The sequence below is a fragment of the Danio rerio genome, chromosome 16 (genome assembly GCF_052040795.2).
Source record: "Danio rerio strain M-AB ecotype USA chromosome 16, GRCz13ab, whole genome shotgun sequence".
Taxonomy (NCBI): Eukaryota; Metazoa; Chordata; class Actinopteri; order Cypriniformes; family Danionidae; genus Danio; species Danio rerio.
In genome coordinates this window covers 4,995,271-5,016,246 of record NC_141036.1, presented here as the reverse complement: position 1 = coordinate 5,016,246, position 20,976 = coordinate 4,995,271, and the positions used below count along the sequence as shown (strand labels likewise).

The 20,976-nt window shown below is 35.5% G+C and overlaps 2 protein-coding genes across 9 annotated transcripts in view; one reads left to right on the top strand and one right to left on the bottom strand.

Annotated features, from left to right (window-relative positions):
• Window positions 1–1,803, bottom strand: part of ube3d (ubiquitin protein ligase E3D) — a 48,696-nt gene extending 46,893 nt beyond the window's left edge. For 7 of the 8 annotated variants that reach the window (XR_015510463.1, XR_015510464.1, XM_087285744.1 and 4 more), the window contains exon 1: window positions 1,574–1,731. Coding sequence is in view for 6 of the 8 variants with exons in the window: in XM_087285744.1 (XP_087141870.1) it covers window positions 1,574–1,650 (77 nt within the window). In the remaining 2 variants the exon portion in view is untranslated. 8 annotated transcript variants of the gene reach the window in all.
• A 303-nt stretch (window positions 1,804–2,106) lies between these two features.
• The window catches only part of rpa2 (replication protein A2), a 20,976-nt gene continuing 2,106 nt past the window's right edge, over window positions 2,107–20,976 (top strand). The window contains 8 exon segments of the mRNA NM_131711.2: window positions 2,107–2,253; window positions 2,477–2,568; window positions 4,179–4,280; window positions 8,428–8,541; window positions 10,535–10,609; window positions 13,595–13,711; window positions 15,225–15,344; window positions 17,688–17,782. Coding sequence (NP_571786.2) covers window positions 2,241–2,253; window positions 2,477–2,568; window positions 4,179–4,280; window positions 8,428–8,541; window positions 10,535–10,609; window positions 13,595–13,711; window positions 15,225–15,344; window positions 17,688–17,782 — 728 coding nt within the window. The 5' untranslated portion in view covers window positions 2,107–2,240.

The window sequence follows — 20,976 nt, the reverse complement described above, 5'->3', positions numbered from 1 at the left end:
TAAAAGTGGAGTTGTAGCCAGTTACTTGGAAAAACTACATTTTTATAAAAGTAAATATAACAGCATTAAATAAGCTGTCTGTTGCTGAAATAAAGTAAACGCTGAGGCATTTGTCTCATCAAGTTATTATTAGATTGTCTAACTCAGTGCTTCCCAAAGTGGGGGTCACGAGACAATAACAGGGGGTCGCTTGGTGATTTCAAAAAGTCAAATAACTTTTATTAATCTATTAGAATTACCATATTTTATCATGGAGGATGATCTGTGATTGGTGGTCTCCAAACCTAAACTAAGAATAGACTAAACATAGAATAAACATTGTGCCCACCAGCCTCATTGGGTGAGGTTAATATTAAATAAAACAAATTAAAAAATGACTATAAATATTTTAAGCAAATTACAGTTCCATATCTCCAATCTAAATGATGAGTTATTTCACAGCTACAACACACAAATCACATCAGAGCACTCTAAAAAAACAATACTTTACATTAGACAGCTGAGTAAATCCATTTTTACAGTCAAGACGTTGCATGAAATGTGTAAGAAACTAAAAAAATCTTTTAAATAACCATTTTTTCAAATTTCGTGAGGCTTAAAAACTAAAAATGAAGTTGTAGTCAGTCACTTAGAAAAAAAATATATTTTTGTAAAGAAAATAAATTAAACGCTGAGGCATTTGTCTCCTCAAGTTATAATTAGATTGTCTAACTCAGTGGTTCCCAAAGTTTATATTCGCACATTTGTTCATTTAGCAGTCTCTATATTGTTTACCATGTTACTTTGAATATTCGATCGGATTTAGCATGCAAGTTTGACTTCTAAACAATATTACCACTATCTAATTCAATGTGAACAATGTTGTACGTTCATAATCATTTGCTACTAAAGTGCTAATATGATTTGCCTATTTATAATTTGCAAAGAATACTTTTCTGAAATTATATTATTAAGGAGAATGTCTGAATATCTCAATTTAAACCAGCTTTACCTCTATGGAATTATGTGGAACCCTGCATATTGTACAGTGCATGAAGAGACTTAGGATGAAATGTGTTAGAAATCAATTTCTTCGATTTTAAGAGGTCTAAAGTAGACAGTAACGTTAGTCATAAAGTTATTTTTCATAAAGAAAATATCATGGCGTTAAATAAGCTGTCCAACTATCTGGCCAATACTGCCATCTAGTGTTTCATTGTGGCATTTCTAACCGTTTTTATCTTATAGAGCTAGTGTAAAAAATAAAACAGTATGCAATTGTATAATATATATAATTCAGTATACTATATAAATAATTTTAAAACCTAGCTATAAACATTTAAACGACTATATTTTAGTACTCTCTAACTTAGTGTTCCCAAAGTCTGCCTCCTGAAATTGTATAACCTATTATTCCAGTAAATAAACTTAAAATAAGCTGTAACGTTACCCTAGTACGTTAAAAGAAATCCTGTGTAATCCCTGGGTGCTAAGTGTAACTGTACATGACATAATTCACTCACATACACTGATGAAACACTGCATTGACAGTCAGTGACTATGAGAGAGCCAAAGTAGAAGAGAAAAACTTTACCGAATGAACAAAAGGCCGCTTTGCAGCTTCTGTCTGAGCTCAATAAAGAGGACATCTGTGTTCGTAGTCTCTTCCATTGGTATTTCTTTACAGAAGCTATGGATTCATCGATTCTACTCATAAATCCCATGCGACACACAAAACAACGTGACGACAAAATGTCTGCGACACCGTCATTTCATATTAAGAGTCTTCAGAATTCAGTTTGCATCTGTTCAGTGTTAACGTTACTTTTAAAAACATTTTTAAAAAACGCTGTTTTCAAACATATTAGGACAGTTATTATAATTATTTTATTTTAATATATAAACAATACATGACTGGGCTTAGCCCGCTTACATGCTTTAACTATTCCAAAACATATGAGAACGAGCGTAAACGTTTTAATGTAAATTTCAGTGAAGAAAGATTACAGAATGTTTGTTGTTTTTATTTATTTTTTATGCTTTATTTTTATTTAAAAACTATTTTAACAACATACAAGCTTCTGTGGACTTTTACAGTATACGTGTGGGACTTTCGCGGCAGATGACACACGCGCACGCGTACTGTGAGCGCGCGGACTTCGAGACGTGACGTCAAACTGTGCGCGATCAGTCGTGGCGGGAGATTTTCGAGTGTCTTGTCGGTCTGCTTCGCATTCAGAAGAAAAACATTCACGAGTGAAATGTGGAACCAAGGTACGTGCTTTAGAAGTCACTTTATTTTGGCTTTAGAGCTGAGTTTACTCTGCTAGTCCGCTAATGAGAGTCAGAAAGCTCTGTTATACAGTGTCAGTGTGATGTCGGTTAGCGGTGTGTTATCAAGGTCTGTTTTTAACGCACTTTAACGTTACTGCCAGTCTGACGGGGTTTTTAACCAATAAGTCGTTTTGATTGAAATATGATATTCATATTTTGGCAGGTAAATACGGAGAGGCCAGTATGGCTGGGTACACACAGTCTCCTGGAGGATTCGGGTCACCAGCCGCTTCTCAAGGAGGAGACAAAAAGGGGGTCAGTATATAAATAACTTTAAACACCTATATATATATATATATATATATATATATATATATATGTTGAGGTAAAGTTGGTTTTATATTCGCACATTCGTTCAGTGACAACTTGTGACATGCTCCTCATATTGTTTACCATGGTACTTTAAATATTTGGTCTGAAATCACTTGTAAACATGACTTCAAAACAACATTAACACCATTTATTTGACTGTAAACAATGCTGTACTTTGATAGTCACTAGCTGATAATATGATTTTAGCATTTAAAATTTGCATAAATACTTTGTGACATTTTATCTTTAAGGAGAATGTGCGAATATTAAACCCACCTTACCTCAATTGTGTGGGGTTCATATTAAATTCCTCCAATACCATATTTAATTCTGTTTAAATATTTGATTGTAGTTAATACGACTTGAATAATTTTGTTTAAACTACATATATTTGTAAATATTACCCATAGTTTTCTATAATAGCACTTTTAACTTATTCCTATATCGTGCACTTTCTAAACTGCATTTTGAAATGACAATAAAGTAGAAAATACAAGTTAAATGTTCACTTCAATGTTTCAGACTATTTTTGTGACAACGAAATGTTAAAAAATGTGTGAAAAATTGTTTGGTATTAAGCTCAACAAGTTTTTGTGTAATTAAACAAAAGCAAATACCTGTTATGTACTTCTTGATTATATAGTTAAAAGAGTAATTTAATAAACTAAATTTGGTCATAATTTAACTTTTTGTTAACAAATGGGTGAAGTGAAATGTTTTGCAGAATAGTTAATAAATATTAAGATTTCAAATGGCAGGTATAAAATTTGGAGTTTGAGACCAAACTACATTTAGTGGTCATCTTATGTAACTTGAAGTAAATTGAAATAAAATATTTATTAGTTGTTATTATTGTTTATTATTATATTTCTTTGCTTAAAATAAAAGCGACACATCGTAATAAATGTTAAAACAGACAATAGATTTGCTCAAACTATTTTTTATTATTAATTAATGTACTTTTTAATACAATACAAGCCTAAACTTTGAGTTTAAGCTATTAAGCTAAACATTTAAGCTATTTTCTGTTATTTTAAAAATAAATAAAATATAAAAAATTTAGACATTTTTTTAATTAAATATTTAATTTTCATTGCCAAAACTGTCTTTATGTCTTTCATCTGAATGTTTAGGCCTATTTTTGCTTGTGTAAATACTGAATAATATTTAATAAGGTATATAAATCATATCTTTTATAGAAGGTTTTTTCAGTATATTTCAATAATTTTCAAGTCGCTGTTTAAATTTAGGCAAACAAACTTATAACTTTAATGCAGTATTGATATGTTTGGTGACAATTCTGTTTGTGTAAAAATAATACGACTTTCACTATTTTGGCCTAATACATCTTTTGTGTAGCTGTTAGAATGACCGTAGAGAGAGTAGTATTGTTATTTTAACAGTACTTATTTGAGTCATTATCGTGTTGTTTAAGTGATTATGAAAACAGTGGGAAATCAGTGTAGTATTGTGATCTTCATGTGTGATGCTGTAAAGTGTAACAGTGATGTGTGTGTGTGTGTGTGTGTGTGTGTGTGTGTGTTTGTGTTCAGAGGACACGAGCGCAGCAGATCGTTCCCTGTACTGTATCTCAGCTGTTGTCGGCGGTGCAGGCTGAGGACGTCTTTAAAGTGGGAGAGGTGGAGATCGCACAGGTCAGTCTGAAGAATCACTAAATATCCGCATTTTTATTGAAAGGGTTTCCATTTTATGGAGCCAGATCAGTCTCAAAAGTAATATATTTATAAAAAAAGAATTCATTCACATATAAAAAATCTAATTCATAACTTCAAAACGCGATTAAACTCTTATTACATTGTATTAAAAGTGCTGCGCGGTATGTGGTTTGGATGTTTTTATTACATTACATATGCAATAATAAAAAAACAAATAAAAGAATTGCCACCCTAGTTTAAAGGGACTGTTCATCCAAAAATGAAAATTTCCTCACTCTTTACTCTCCCTCAAGCGTTTCCAAACCTTTATGTGTTCAGTTGTTCTGTTGAAGAAGATATTTTGAAAGATGTTGGAAATCTGTAACCATTGACTTCCATTGTAGGAAAAACTAATACTATGTAGTATGATTATGTAATGATATGTAATGTAATGTAATGTAATGATTCACCTGAATCAGTATGTAATGATTCACCTGACTCAAGAGTTTATTCACAATACACAATTTATTCATGATTTTTAAACAAAACTATTCGAAACAAATTTAAGGTAAAGAGCTCTTTCATTTCTTTCTTAAATGCTGCACATCGTTTGCAAAATAATAATAATTTTTAACTAAATTGTATTAAAAAATAAAATACAAAAAGATAATAGAAACTAAAGAAGACTCGTTAATAGAAACAAGCTAAAATGTGACTGTGCTGGCGTTTTGCATTTTTAAAAAAGAAAGAAATATCAGCAAATCTTTGTTTTCTGGCATAAGCTGAGGCCTTTGCACATTTACAATGTGTCCTGCTGATGAGAAAAACTGTTTCACTGGGATGGCTGGTGTGGAGAGGAAAGCCCTGGAGTCAGATCTGAGTTTCAACAGTCATGTCAAAGCAGTCAGTAAATCAGCATACCATCATCACAAAAACATAGCAAGAATCAGATGCTTTGTTTCTAGTGAAGATTTAGAAATGCTTTCATGCTTTTATCAGCAGCAGGGTGGATTACTGTAATGGACTCCTCACTGGTCTTCCTAAAAAGACAGTCAGAAAGTTACAGCTCATCCAGAATGCTGCAGCCAGAATTCTAACCAGAACCAGAAAATCAGAGCACATCACACCTGTCCTCAGGTCTGTACACTGGCTGCCAGTTACATTCAGAATAGATTTTAAAGTATTATTACTGGTCTATAAATCACTAAATGGCCTAGGACCTAAGTACATCACAGAGATGCTCACTGAATACAAACCCAACAGATCACTCAGATCTTTAGGATCATATAAACTGGAAGTTCCAAGAGTTCAGTCAAAGCAGGGTGAATCGGCTTTTAGCCACTATGCCCCTCACTGCTGGAATCAGCTTCCAGAAATGATCAGATGTGCTCCAACATTAGGCACATTCAAATCAAGACTGAAAACACATCTGTTTAGCTGTGCCTTTACTGAATGAGCACTGTGCTGCGTCCGACAGATTGCACTATCATGTTTTTCTCGTCTTCTTCATTCTTTTATATCACATCTTACCTGTTTTTATGTTTTGTTTTGTTTTCACACATTTGTATTATTTGTTTTTATTTTTATTTTACTTGTTTCTTTTATTCTTGTTTATGTAAAGCACTTTGAATTGCCAGTGTGTATGAAATGTGCTATATAAATAAACTTGCCTTGCCTTGCCTTGCCTTTGCTAAACCAGAGAGCAGGGTGTACAGAGGGGGTCAGTAGGCCGTCTGATCCAGGGGACTGGCCAGTGACAGACAATACTGATTAGAAAATTACTAATTGTATATCAGGATAGCAAATTTAGAAGCTAATTTTTTAATATGCATAAACTAATTTGAAAAGGAGGGTAAACATAGTCTAATACCTGCTTCTGTAACAGAACAACTTTCTCTTTCAGTCGGAAAAATATCTTCACACTTTCGTTATGAAAGCACTGATGCACTGTCTGAGCTCCGTAGCACTCTTCGGAGGCGGAGCAAGTGGAGCTTCAAATCATCCAGTCTGCTTGGTGTGACTTATTAATAGTGTTTTTGAGTATAGACGTCTGTAACAGTAGTTTTCTCTGTGCTGATGGTTTATGTGCATCATATTCGTTGTTCTGTTAGTGTAAGTAAACCTCTTTTTGCAGTATTTGCACACACTTTGTGTTTTGTCTGGTGCACTTCAATGCTTTCATTTTACTCTGCCGCCCCACCTCTTGCTCGCCGCTGACATGCCAGTACAGCGGTATATGTGTGAACCTACACTGGTTTCATGGTTCGGTTACGATTATCATGCCATCGGTTCGGTTAAATTCCATATCACTGTTCATTGATGATGCTTTCCATACATAATTTGATATTTTACTTAACAGCACATGAATTATTTTATAAAAATGTATAAATATGTTTATATTTCTATATTATTTGTAATACAGTTTTGTCCTTCAATACAAACAGTCAGAACTGTCCTTTTAAAAACTCGAGTACATGCACAGAACAACATGAGCATTTATAGCAAATGAACAAATGTAAATATCCTGCTCGCTTTATGAGCCCTGTCCAGTAAGTTCTTAAACCCCTATGATTGGTCATGCACTCAACAGAAAGGGCTGCGATTGGCTCTAATGCTCTGGTGCTGTTCACCGTTGAGTGACGTTGATAACGGCATCAGCGATTTACAGCTGATCCATTACTGATGCGGAGGATAAAACTCTTCTGCAGACACACTCGTGTCTGAAGCGCTGTAACTGCCAAGAGGAGAGGAAATGTCATGCCAGCAGGTCAAAGGGCAACATTGAGGGAGAGAAATTAAGGCCCAATCCCAATTCTATTTTTGTACCCCTTTCCCCTGGTCCTTACAAGTGAGGGTTAAGGGGAAGGGCTTTAAAATTTACCCCTAAGAATTGGGACAGCACCTGCACACGTCATCATGTCCTCGCGATCTCTTGCTTCATATGAGATCAGATGATGGCGACTGCAGGAGTGATTCCAGTTGTGTTATTTATTGGTATTTATCTTCAGGAAATCACTGAAGGCATATATTATGTTATCATAATGATATAATGTGGCAATGAGATCGTAACTGTACTGTGCATTTACACAGTGGCCATGTTCATCAATGTAAACACACCTAAAACAGCATGAACATTATAGCAGACACTGTAAAAAGCCCATTCCCAGCCATTAGACTTTTCTGACAGGGTATTCCAGTGTCATCGAGTGTCAGAGTGTTGTGGGTCTGCTGTACAGAAGTTATTATTAGGGATTATAGATTGCGAATAAATCGCGAAATTTATCTGTTTTTATTTTAGCGCTTTTTTAAAAAGCATGACGGTAAAACATGAACGCGGTTAAGAATATATTAAGACGTGTTTGTTTGTTGTAAAAATTCGTAATAATGACAAAAAAAAATACTAATTTGTGGATCTCCATACTTCCGGGTGCAGCTGTTGCTGGGGTATTCTGGGAAATTATTCTTACCCCTTGGTTTCAAGTGTGGTCCTGAAAAATCTTCGTTTGAAGGGGTGTATACCCCTTGCTCTTAGCCCTACGCCTTCAAGCTAAAGAGAAACACTTCCAGCAAACAAACACGCAGTGAATTGTTTCTGCGTTTTTAAGTAGTTGAATCGTTTTAATTACTCGCACTCGCCTCCCTCGCCATAGTCAACTACCACAATCGCAGTAAGCGCATATGAGATAAATACGTAATAACCGGTTATGATCTATTACTAAACCATTACCGAATTTCACTGCGGTGAACAGAAGAAACAATTAATTTTGACACCCCTATAAAGCGAGTTTGTGCCTTTAAACACAGCGCCCCCTCTGTTCACAAAATGCAAAATGATTAATTCAACATTTCTACCGACTTAAGTCGTCACATATTTGAAGCGATTTTTGACCGGCTTACAGTGAATCGTTACATCGCTAATACTATGACAATCAATGATTACAGTGTTTCAGCTTTCTTCGGTTATGTCTTTGTGTTCAACAGAAGAAACTCAAACAGGTTTGAAACAAGTGAAGGATGAGTAAATCTTTAGTTTGGGGTGAACTGTCTCTTTAACACAAACAAAAGCATCAATAGCAATGCAACGTTGCATTGTTATGCTTTTTATACTTCTGTTTATTAGACTCATGTTGTGCTTGATACTGTGTAGGTGACCATTGTTGGTGTGATCCGAAGCACAGATAAATCCACAATCAACATCCAGTACAAGGTGGATGACATGACTGCAGCCCCTATGGATGTCAAGCAGTGGATAGACACAGAGGTACTGTTGCAGTGTTTATGTGCATTGTGATTTTAGGCCATAGATATGAGTAGTGCTTGGAGGTATGTCAAGTTCTGGGGATATATTGATATGTTTCCCCAACGCAATGCAGGATTATTTAATATCTTTCGTATCAATATGGTTTGAGGTCAGTCATGCAATACACACCACTCCAAGGGAGCACATGACATGGTCAACACAGAAAATGTACTGGTCAGTTAAAAGATAAACAATAGGTCACTTATCTAGAGATGGTTCGGATTCAAATTCTGGTGTATACTTTTCCAAAAGAATGCACTGAGCATCCAATATTATGCCCCCCCTTGAGCATTACGGAGCGCAAAAAAGATCTGAGCTGAAGGAGGGTAGAAAAAGGCAGGGGATAAGATGATCAATTAGTCCCCAAAAGAGAAACACAGACTTTTTTTGGTGTGGTCACAAAACACTCTTAATATGTTAGGTTCCTGTTTGCGTATAGTTATGAAAATGAATACATGGGGAATATCTGCTCGCAAAGTGAGCATATCTCACACACAAGCATTCATTTCATAAGTGCATATCCGTTACATAGCCCTGATAGACAATATAGACTTATAAATTTGTAATGTTTCTGAAAGCTTGATTTAATGTTTAAGCATTTGGTTTCATGAGATAACTGACAATGTTTTAGTACTCACATCTGAACCATAATTCTCACACACTCGCATAGAGAATGCCGAAAATCTTGATGCAGAATAGGTTGGAGGACAAGTTTTAAATCGTTTATATAAGGCTAAATAGAATATATGGTTCTGTATATCTAAAAAAAATTACGGGTGGTTTCACTTACTTTTTTGCATGCGCTCATCCGCTCGCTGTGCATCTATATTTGAAATAATGAACTTGAGCTCATGGTGATGATAACGTGCTTGACTAGGTTGTGCTGAAGTGCTGATCGCAAGCAGTTAGAAACGGAAAAATTCGCTAGTGAGCCGTGAAAAAAATAATGTTTAAATGTTTATAAATGTGGCTAATTAATAATTCAATATTAATCAAATTCATATATATATATATATATATATATATATATATATATATATATATATATATATATATATATATATATATATATATATATATATATATATATATATATATATATGCATGCATGCATGCATGCATATATACATACATCACACACACAGTATGTGTATGTATGTTATGTATTCTATTTATATATAATTTTATTAAGATTGAATAATAATTTTAAACTAATAATATTTAGTAATACACAAGGCTAATAATAATAAAATGATAATTTAATATTATTTAAATTATAGAAATATAATTATATATTCTGTATATACTATTTAATAAGATTGAATTATAATTTCATTATTATTAATAACCTTTATATTACTTAAAGTTTTTTTTTCATGCTATAACATCATATTATAAAATATATTCTAAACATTTAGTTTGTAGTTACTCTGCAACAGTAGCTTTTCTAAATAGTTATTTTTAATGGGGGCACAAAAAAATCATGATTTCTGCTGTTTAAAAGCAAATGCAAACATATCAATATATATATCGAATATCGGAAAAATGTTGACCTTGAGATTAAACAAAAAATCTATATTGCCCAGGCCTAGATATAAGTACATGCATGAATATTTCTGTATTAGGCTTGTTTTGTTTTTGTAAGACTCAATTTGCATTTGATGTTTGAAGAAAACTCACTTAAAGAGTTATTAAGTGAGGTTTAAGTTTTATAATTATCATCATATTTTAATCTAAGAAATCTTATTTAATTTAACTTGTTTGCTGGCTGGTTTTAATGTTTATTATACTTGTATTTTCTTAATTGTTTTTGTCATGAAAATAGCCTAGGAATCTCACATGGCACAAATAGGTTCTGATATCAGCTAAAATTGTCTATTTGAGTTCAGAAGATTATTTTTAAAAGCCAAATTCATATTTTTATTAATGACTCTTGACTGTTTATTTCTTCCAGGACATGGGTGTGGATAACTCGGTCATTCCTCCCGGCTCTTACGTCAAAGTCTCTGGCAACCTTCGCTCTTTTCAGGTCAGAGGTTGTGAACTACATGTAAAAATGTGAATTGTTGTGATCTTTTGCTCTTATGTGAAAGGTTAATGAAAGACATTTATCTGATTTTTATATTATGCCTCTGGAGGTTAGTTTATTGGTTAATTTACTTTTGTATAAATAAATATATTATTTGTAAAAATGATCATTTCCACCTAAAGTTTTTGCACACTGAATCTGAAATTCATTTATTTTATTTTCTGCTTAGTCTCTTTATTAATCTGGGGTCACCAAAGCGAAATGAACCGCCAACTTATCCAGCATATGTTTTACGCAGTGGATGCCCTTTCAGCTGCAACCCATCACTGGGAAACACCCATACACACTCATTCACATACATGCACTACTGCCAATTTAGCTTACCCAATTCACCTATAGCGCATATGTTTCGACTGTGGGGTAAACTGGAGCACCCGGAGGAAACCCACACCAACACAGGGAGAACATGCAAACTCCACACAGAAATGCCAACTGAACTCTCCTTCTCTTTGAAGTATTGGATTCACAAAATATGTAGCCTATTCCTCTTTCCTTTTCTATTTTGAAGATCAGAAAGGAGAACAAAGCATCACTGCTTTGTTTCGCTTTATTTTCCAGAATGGATTCTTTAATACGCATCGGAATCAGTGTGCAAGCTTTGTGTACATGATGAAATTTTTCTATATAAATACGAAGAAAAAAAACGTTTGAAAATTTTAGACTTCAGTGTGCAAAGATGTTTACTGTCTGTCACAAGATATGTTTCCAATTGGTTGATGGAAACGCCCTGATGCGCATAAATTTAGAAAATGTGGATAAAAAATGTATGCGAATGGCTGAGTAGGATAAACTATTTATTCGATATGAAAAGATATCTATCTCAGTACATTTAGTTTGTACTGTTGATATTCGGTGCCAGCTGATCAGGAAGTGACGATTTTGTTCTCTCTGACTCATTGGAAGGGAATGCTGCTTAATTCGCACATCTTTTATGCGATATTCCTGGTTTGCGCATAAATTTAATTTGCAATTTTAGATGGAAACATAGCTACAGTCATTCATTTCCTTGAATGCTACATCTTTAAAATGTAAACTGCCAATACTGCTTTTACAACACTCCACATCATCCCATCTGCATGTGTGGCATGCTATGTTAGACATAAAGTACATCCAGGGGGTTGTTCTCATGGAATAAAACCTGACAGGTTTATTTATCATCAGAAGTAAAGCACTGTTGTATAAGACTGAAGGGCTTTATTCTGCTAAAACAACCATCCTGGATGTGATTGATCTCAATTATTCCATGGCTACTCGCCACAAAACTTACAAATTAGATAGAAGACATTGTTTTGAGCCATAATAGTTTATTCATTATTTAATTAAATGCTAAGCAGACAGAAGCGAAACTGGTTAAATGGAGAATATACTAACCTATGTATTATTCATTTCGAAGACACGACCAAACAGTCAAAAACCACAACCTGACACACAAGCAGATACATATGAACTTCATTCTTTAATTAAAAGCAAAGCTGACGAAAACAGCTGAATGGAGCATACACTAACCCCACATAATATATTTAGTCACAAGGTGGTGCCAAAGAGTCAAAAACAGCAGTGTGGCATAAGCATATAAATACAGATGTGAATTTATTCACTGACGGTCAAGATGATTTGATGAAACCACATTTATTTATTTATAACTTATTTACGGTGTCGCCTGTGAAAAAAAAATCACCTATTCTGATCCTCAAACACTGGAGCTGATTGGTGTTGTCAACGTCGAGGCAAAGTATTTACTTGTGTAACTTTTACAAATTATCTTGTCATAATCACTGAAGCTGTTGTTTATATTAAGAGAATTCACACAAAAAACACAAGGCGCCATGTAGTGCTAAAATCAAACTTCACACATGAACTAAACTTGTATATGCACATGTGAATGCTTCTGAATGCTCAAATGCATATGAAAAAGTCTATAATGTTTACATGCATTAATGTGAAATGCAGACTGATATCTATTGTTACTTGGCATGTACATACAAACCTTTCAATTGCACATGTCTTTAAAACAGTCATGCATGCAACCTTTTTACTTGCATTTATTAAGTATAATTGAACTTAAAGAGCAATGAAACACCTCTTCCAGTTCAAGTACTGCAGGTCTTTTCCCCCGTCTATTCCAACCATTAGTCCTGCAGGTGATTTGGAGAATTTAAAATGTGTGCGAACACAGCAGCACAGATATAGGCGATGTGTCTGAATGGTAACAAACTCAACTGATAAAAGACAAAGTCCGTCATTCTCCAATTCTCCTCCAGCTCTTCTGACAAAAATGCTTGCTGCACACAAACGGGTTGCCTGTATCAGCCCTTGACAGAATAAGAGGAAAACCATGCAACAAACCCTGTGGATCATGGAAACAAACACATGCCACTCTTCATAAGCACCTAAATACTGCCGTGTGCAGTCTCGCAGCTTGGCATGTGTGTCCGTGTTAGTCTGTCATCGGAAAGCACATGCAGTATTAATAATTAAGAAGCAGGGTCTTCTCATAGGATAAGAAAACTCCACTACAAATAATAATGAAAAACTGACGCATCATCACTGGACAGGCAGATTGGTGCTACGTCACCGATTTCTGATCCCGCCCCAATAATGATTTTAAGCTGAAATTAGCTGACAAACGCTCAAAATGATCCAGTTTTATTCATGATTAAAGCTGATGGGTGCTAACGTTTTAAATGACGCACACACACATTGCATTTATGAAATAATCATGCACACATTTAAACCTTTCTTTTACACACATGTATAAAAGACTCAATAAAATATTACAGGAAATACTGTGATAAATCCTTTGCTCTGCTACACATCATTCGGGAAATACTTGAAAAAGAAAACGAAATTCACAATTCACTTTAACTGTATTAGTTCTGGTTTAATCTGATTGCCCTTCAGGAATAGTTCTGATTCTCCTTGCAGAATAACAGGTCTTTGGTGGCGTTCAGCGTTCGAGTGCTGGAGGACATGAATGAAGTGACATCGCACATGCTGGAGGTTGTGAACGCTCATCTCCAGCAGAGCAAACCACAGAACATGGTGAGACTCCAGCACCTCCTTCTCATGCTACACTTCTGCTTTTCTTTCGCACAAAATGCAAAGAAAGTGGTTGATGGTTACAAACTCAACACAGAATTCAAGCATGTTCAAACCTTGTGTATCGTAGATTAAATTTCAAAGCATTAATTATCAACTGGTTATATTTGGGTCATGAGACAATATGCAGAATCTGTATATACATTTAAAGACAAAGTGATTAGGGAGATGATTTATACATTTTAAACATAATAGTTTTAATAACCAATGTTTTATGCAGCGGATTCCTTTCCAGCTGCAACCCTGTACTGGGAAACACCCATACACACCCATTCACACACTGCAGCCAATTTAGTTTATTCAATTCACTTATGGCGCAGGTTTTTGGACTGTAGGGGAAACCGGAGCACACGGAATAAACCCACGCTGACACAGGGAGAACATGCAAACTCCATATAGTAATGCCAACATTGTGAGGCGACAGCGCTGACCACTGAGCCACCGTGCAGCCATGCTAAATACAATTGATTGTTTTTTTTTTTGAATGATTTGCTATATTTAAATAACAAACCACCCAAGCCTTTTCCGCTCTGAGTCCTTATAAAAGAATCCGTTTATTAAATGCATAATTTAAGGGGTATCCCAATTCTCTTTAGCTTGAAGGGGAACACTATGATAAAAAAAATTATATTTATTTATTTATTTATAAATAATTATATAAATATATAAATATATATATATATATATATATATATATATATATATATATATATATATATATATATATATGTATATATGTATATATATATGTATATATATATATATATGTGTGTGTGTGTGTGTGTGTGTGTGTGTGTGTGTGTGTGTGTGTGTGTGTGTGTGTGTGTGTGTGTGTGTGTGTGTGTGTGTGTGTGTGTATATATATATATATATATATATATATATATATATATATATATATATATTTTTTTTTTTTTTTTTTTTTTTTTTTTTTGTACAGAGTACAGTTCCCAAATTTTACAGCCTGACCCCCCCAAAATAACAATTTCAGTGACTCACGACCCCCACTATCTCCGAAAGTGGTTCTAAACATACAAACAGTGCACATACACCAATAGGCCTAAATAAACTCAAGCACATTGACAACATAAACAGTCTAACAACCATTTGATATTTATTATTTGTCATTTATTAATTAGTTTACTTTAATATCAACCTCATCTAATATGGCTGGTTGGTGCGATGTTTACTGCACAAGTCTATTATTGGTTTAACTTTGGAGACTTGGAGATCATCATCAATGTTCAGTTGTGTATGATTTAAAAAGATAGATATTTAAAATAAAAATAAAAAACATTTTATTTTTGATGTATAGCAGTTCATAAAGGTGGCAAAGTTTGCTATGATACTGTAAAATCAATCTGACACTATTTCTGTGTGGTTAATATAATGCAAACATGACAGGGGTCACAATAACTGTTCTTATAATGTAATATAATGTGTTGTGTCTTTATAGGGAGGTGGTGGAGGGATGATGCCAGTGTCTCATACCAGCATGAATAGTATGGGCACCACAGGAGGCTATTCTGGTGCTAACATGATGCTAGTCAATGGCTTGAGTGCCAACCAGAACCAAGTGAGTAAACATTACAAACATATTTGTATTCATATCTTGCACCTTTATATATTATTTTTGCAGTTATGGGTTGCACTTTCTGTTTAAGCAAAGGTGCTCTAAGCTAGTTTTGAACAGCAGAGGGCACTCTAGGCCAGGCCCAGATTGGCTAATCGGGAGGACTGGGAGAACTCCCGGTGGGCCGGTCCGTTTTTTGGCCATGAGGGCCGGTGTCCCTAGCTACTTGCACTCTCAGCAGTCACACTTTTTTCATTTATTTATTTATTTATTTGACCATAGCGGCACTTATAGTGAAAATAGGAATTTAAATAATTAATATTAATGAATATTACACCTGCTCAATGAAAATCAAATGATTCACTACATTAATATATCCAACATAACTTGATCAGAAATCTAAAAAGGGGAGAAAAAGATTAAACCATCAATAGAAAGCAATACTGTGGTTAAGAGTCTTGCAGGTCTTGAATATATATATATATATATATATATATATATATATATATATATATATATATATATATATATATATATATATTTCCCTTTTTTTTCTGTCATTTTTATTGTTAAGACCTATTATATTGTTAGGGTTGATAAACATTTGAAGTTTTAAAGCAGCTGTTTTCTTTAAAAAGACATGATAGTGTCATTAAAAACTGAATTGGAAATGACGTTATTTTAATATACTGTAGTCAGTCGTGAACTGAGGTGGGCAGGTCTAAGGCTTGAAACTCCAGGGCTGAAAAGGAGTCCCACTCCGGCCCTGCTCTAGGCTAGTGTTTAACAGCAGATGCCGCTCTAGGCTAGTGTTCAACAGCTAATGGTGCTCTAGGCTAGTGTTTAATAGCAGATGCCGCTCTAGGCTAGTGTTCAACAGCTGATGGTGCTCTAGGCTAGTGTTTAACAGCAGATGCCGCTCTAGGCTAGTGTTTAACAGCAGATGGCTCTAGGCTAGTGTTCAACAGCTTATGGTGCTCTAGGCTAGTGTTTAACAGCAGATGGCGCTTTAGGCAAGTTTTGAACCGCAGAGGTCACTCTAGGCTAGTGTTTAACAGAAGATGGCGCTCTAGGCTAGTGTTTAACAGCAGATGGCGCTCTAGGCTAGTTTTTAAAAGCTGATGGTGCTCTAAGCTAATTTTTAAGAGCAGACGGTGCTCTAGGCTACTTTTTAACAGCAGACGGCGCTCTAGGCTAGTGTTTAATTGTAGACGGTGCTCTAGGCTACTTTTTAACAGCAGACGGCGCTGTAGGCTTGTTTTTAACAGCAGACAACACTAGGCTAGTGTTAAACAGCAGACGACACTAGGCTAGTGTTAAACAGCAGATGGCACTCTAGGCTAGTGTTAAACAGCAGATCGCTCTCTAGGCTAGTTTTTAACTGCAGACGGTGCTCTAGGCTAGTGTTAAACAGCAGATGGCGCTCTAGGCTAGTGTTTAACAGCAGATCGCTCTCTAGGCTAGTTTTTAACAGGAGACGGCGCTCTAGGCTAGTGTTTAACTGCAGATGGCGCTCTAGGCTAGTGTTTAACAGCAGATCGCTCTCTAGGCTAGTTTTTAACAGGAGACGGCGCTCTAGGCTAGTGTTTAACTGCAGACTTTGCTCTAGGCTAGTGTTTAACAGCAAGTGGCGTTCTAGGCTAGTGTTTAACAACAGACGGTGCTCAAGACTAGTTTTTAACAGCAAACCATAAACATTAGTCCTTGTATATAAACTGTAAACTGTTATCCCAGTACTTCTGTGTGATTTGACTGTCTGTAACTTCATTACTAGCTCAAAAGACTAAAGACTGAATCTCTCTCCATTTTTGCGTTTTTCAAACACCGATGTGAATGATTAATAGAACATATGCAGATCACTATTATTTATAATTCATGTAGCGTGGGTGTTGAGATCCCAACCTTTTAATGATTAATCGTGCAGCTCACACTGAATGCATTATTGCAGGCTAAACATGTAGTGCCTGAAAACACCTTTAATAACAATTTCTTCCTCCATCATTTTACAGGAAAGCCTAAATGCTTTCATACATGTGATTTATCTGCAATTTGTTACAAATTTAGGATTAATTTATGAGTAAAAAAAATATATTAATCCACTGGTCATGTGTGTTCTGAACCATGGGTTGTTCCATTACACCCCTAATATATATATATATATATATATATATATATATATATATATATATATATATATATATATATATATATATATATATATATATATATATATATATGCATGCGTGTATGTGTGTGTATGTTTATATGTAGATTTGGTCACTGTGCAATTTTTGACATGAAATCTTTAGAGTGGCGTTTTCTGATGTGTATCTGTGGTGTCTGCAGGTTTTGAGTCTGATCAAGAGCTGTCAAGAGCCTCAGGGAATCAGCATGCATGAACTCAAGCAGAAGCTCAACAGCATGAGCGCCAACGTCATCAGGTACAAACTTCTCCTTCCGAGATGAGCCTCTGTTAAGAACGACCTTCTATAGTTGATCCTTGACCCAAAAAAAAAAAAGATTTGTTAGTATCTTCCTCTTTCACAGTTTCAGTTTGTCCTCCGCTGCTGATAGTGAGTGGTGAGAATAGCATGTCAAGAGGCTTCCTCTATTGCTTTTACGTGTGGTTTCTCATGAACTTTAACTTCATCTACATAATGGAGACTGTGGGATTTGACGATTGGCCTGTTCTCCGGATAAAGGGCTTACATAATCTGGCTTAAACAGAGATGTCATATTTATGTGTCATTTTATGTTTAATTTATACTTTTTGTATAAAGGGCCAAAAACCAAACATCATTAGCTGCAGGCTTTGGTATATTTACCCTAAGTATATTAGCAGCCATGGGTAATTTCCTCATTTATTTCCTAATATTTAAAAATAAGATGCGATCGGTCAGTGCACTTCGCTTTTGTGGTTTATTGCAGATAAAGCAGTCCCATACAGACTTATGTCGAAATGCCCATCAAGACGAGCATTCGTGGAAAGTCTAAAGTAAAAAAAAGTTCAGAGATCATCTGTGTATTTTAAAGCAACAGATGCATAATAATACACTGCATTTGACCCAGAAACCCCCTGCTATATTTCATATCATGACCATGCGTCTGAAATAGAGATGTCTTTCAATGTTACCCATGCACCTAGTCTCTTACTAGTAATTCTTTATTAAAGAGCCCATATTATACATGAAATAGGGTCATATTTTGGTTGTAAGGGTCTCCAAAACAGTGTAATATGCATGCAAGGTCAAAAAACACTTTCATGGTCTTATAATCTGCATTTATTTTTACCTAATTATCCCAGCGACTCCCGTATGAATCGTCCAGTGATTCATTTGTTCCCAAACCCCTCCTTAGCGTGAAGCTAATCTGCGCTGATTGGACCGATGACAGTCTGTTGCGATTGGTTGACACTAACTGCTTTCAGCCAGAGACAGAGCGTAATGCCCAGCAGCGATGGACTTGAAAATACAGACGACTAACTATTTTATTGAGCAAAAACTCCCAAGAACTGGCGAGAAGACCTCCTAGCTTGTCATATTCTGCTCTTTTCACAGACACACACACACGCACACACATATTGCCCTCGTCCTCGCGCACGCGTCCACACACACACACACATTGCCTTCGTTCTCGCGCACGCATCCACACACACACACAGACAGACGTAACCCTCCCCCAGACAACATCGCGCGCACACACACACATAAACCTAATCCGGACGACAACACGCACGCACGCACACACATTACACTCATCCACGGGAACGTAAACAAAGCAGCACGCGTCGCGTTTTTAGCGTGGCTTTGCACGCGATATGAGAATATAGTGAGTTAACCTGAGACAGTACACGCGGTTGCAAGTAACAAATCACAGCTAAATACATTTGCAAGCTAGAGTCAACGAGGCAACAACTTTAATCGCACGTACTTACACTTGAGAAATGGAGGAAGAAACCGATCCATTTCCAGTCTTTACTGATCCTTCCTTTAACAAACGAAGTATTCTTTGTAGCATGTATTTTCCAGTAGTTTCCAACTGCTTTAAGCTGGGCTTATGCTGAGGTTTCATCTTTGGGTAGAGACTCGATAATATCCACCTGCAGTGTGACTTCAATCTACCGGCATGTTTGTGTTTGTGTGTGTGGGTTTCTATGTCAGAGGGCGGGGCCGCAGGTTTCAAATCTCCCGGGTTTGCGCGTGCACATGAATAACTTGGTTTCGTTAATACGTCATGGCGAAACACCTAATGACTCGGTATCAAGGCGACTCATTTGAAGCACTATGAGTCGACTCTTTTATAGATGAATCAACAGTTTTAACCACTGTACACTTCCAGATTTAAGCCTTAGCTGGATATTTCACTTCACTTAGAGCTGTGTTACACACTACATGGAGGGGCATTTTCAAAAACCCATAATATGGGCTCTTTAATATCTATAATATTAATGTTATCCATGTTAATTGAAAAGATCATTAACCATTATTACTGAATATCTGTTGAGTCGTGTTAAATAATGTTTCTTGGCCTTCTTTCCTGTGACAATGTGGCCAAGACGAGCTGTGAGATTAAGAATATTGTGTAAACGAAACAAAATGAATGACTACAAGAAAATAATCACACACAATAACTTCTATGGATAGTGCAAGAATTTTAAATATGTATTGTAATGTAATACAAAAATGCATGTATAAATGTAATACTGGTGAACGCACGTTTAAAAAGACAACAATATAAACACTTCTGAACAAAACCTTTCCTTGTAAACAGAGCAAACAAAATGACTTGCAAAATAACCTCAAGCTTTAGTAATTGTTGATCATTTTAAATATACAGAAAGCAAAAGTCCTTATTTTTAAATAGCTGTGCTTTATTATTGGAGAATATTCCTTAAACAAATAAAACAATACAATTCAACACAATAGAGATATTTACACGTCAGCTGCTATTATTATTGTTAAGTATTAGCAGTTACACTCCTGAACTTTAATATTAGTTTCTGTGTCTGTTTTCTCCAGTTTATGTGTTTATGACAGATCCTCTCATGTCAGCTCATGTTTATCAGAAGCTTTAGGTCATCGGAAGTATTTTTATGCATTAAATATAGTCATATATTCTGCTTATCAGACACATTAGCTGCGTCCCAAATGACACACTATACACTATGCACTCATGCACTATGTACTTATGCACTTACACACTCAACAGGGTAGTATATGTATGTAGTGGCGTCTCAAATGGCACACTAATGTTTTTTTACTAAGCGGAAATTTAAACCGTTTCCCTAATGACGTTTGACGGTCGCCAAATCATTGAAGTAAACGGGCGAATTATCAAATAATACCTGCCGTGAGTGTTGCCGCAATCACTATCGGGAGGCGCTATAATCACTCTCGTAAAAGAATTTTGCTTTCACCATCCAAAATAAATAAAGTTATTCAACATGTGCGTCCGATAGCTCCGCCCCTTCCGCTACGTAAGCAAACCTGTGGTCGTTGAGTGCGTGAAGTGTCCATCATTACACACTTCATTTTAGCGGCTGAATGAGTGCATCATCCGGGTAATTAAAGTGCACTTATTATTTTTAGAGTTTTCAGTGTGAACGCACTACTTACACTATTTATACTACAAAATG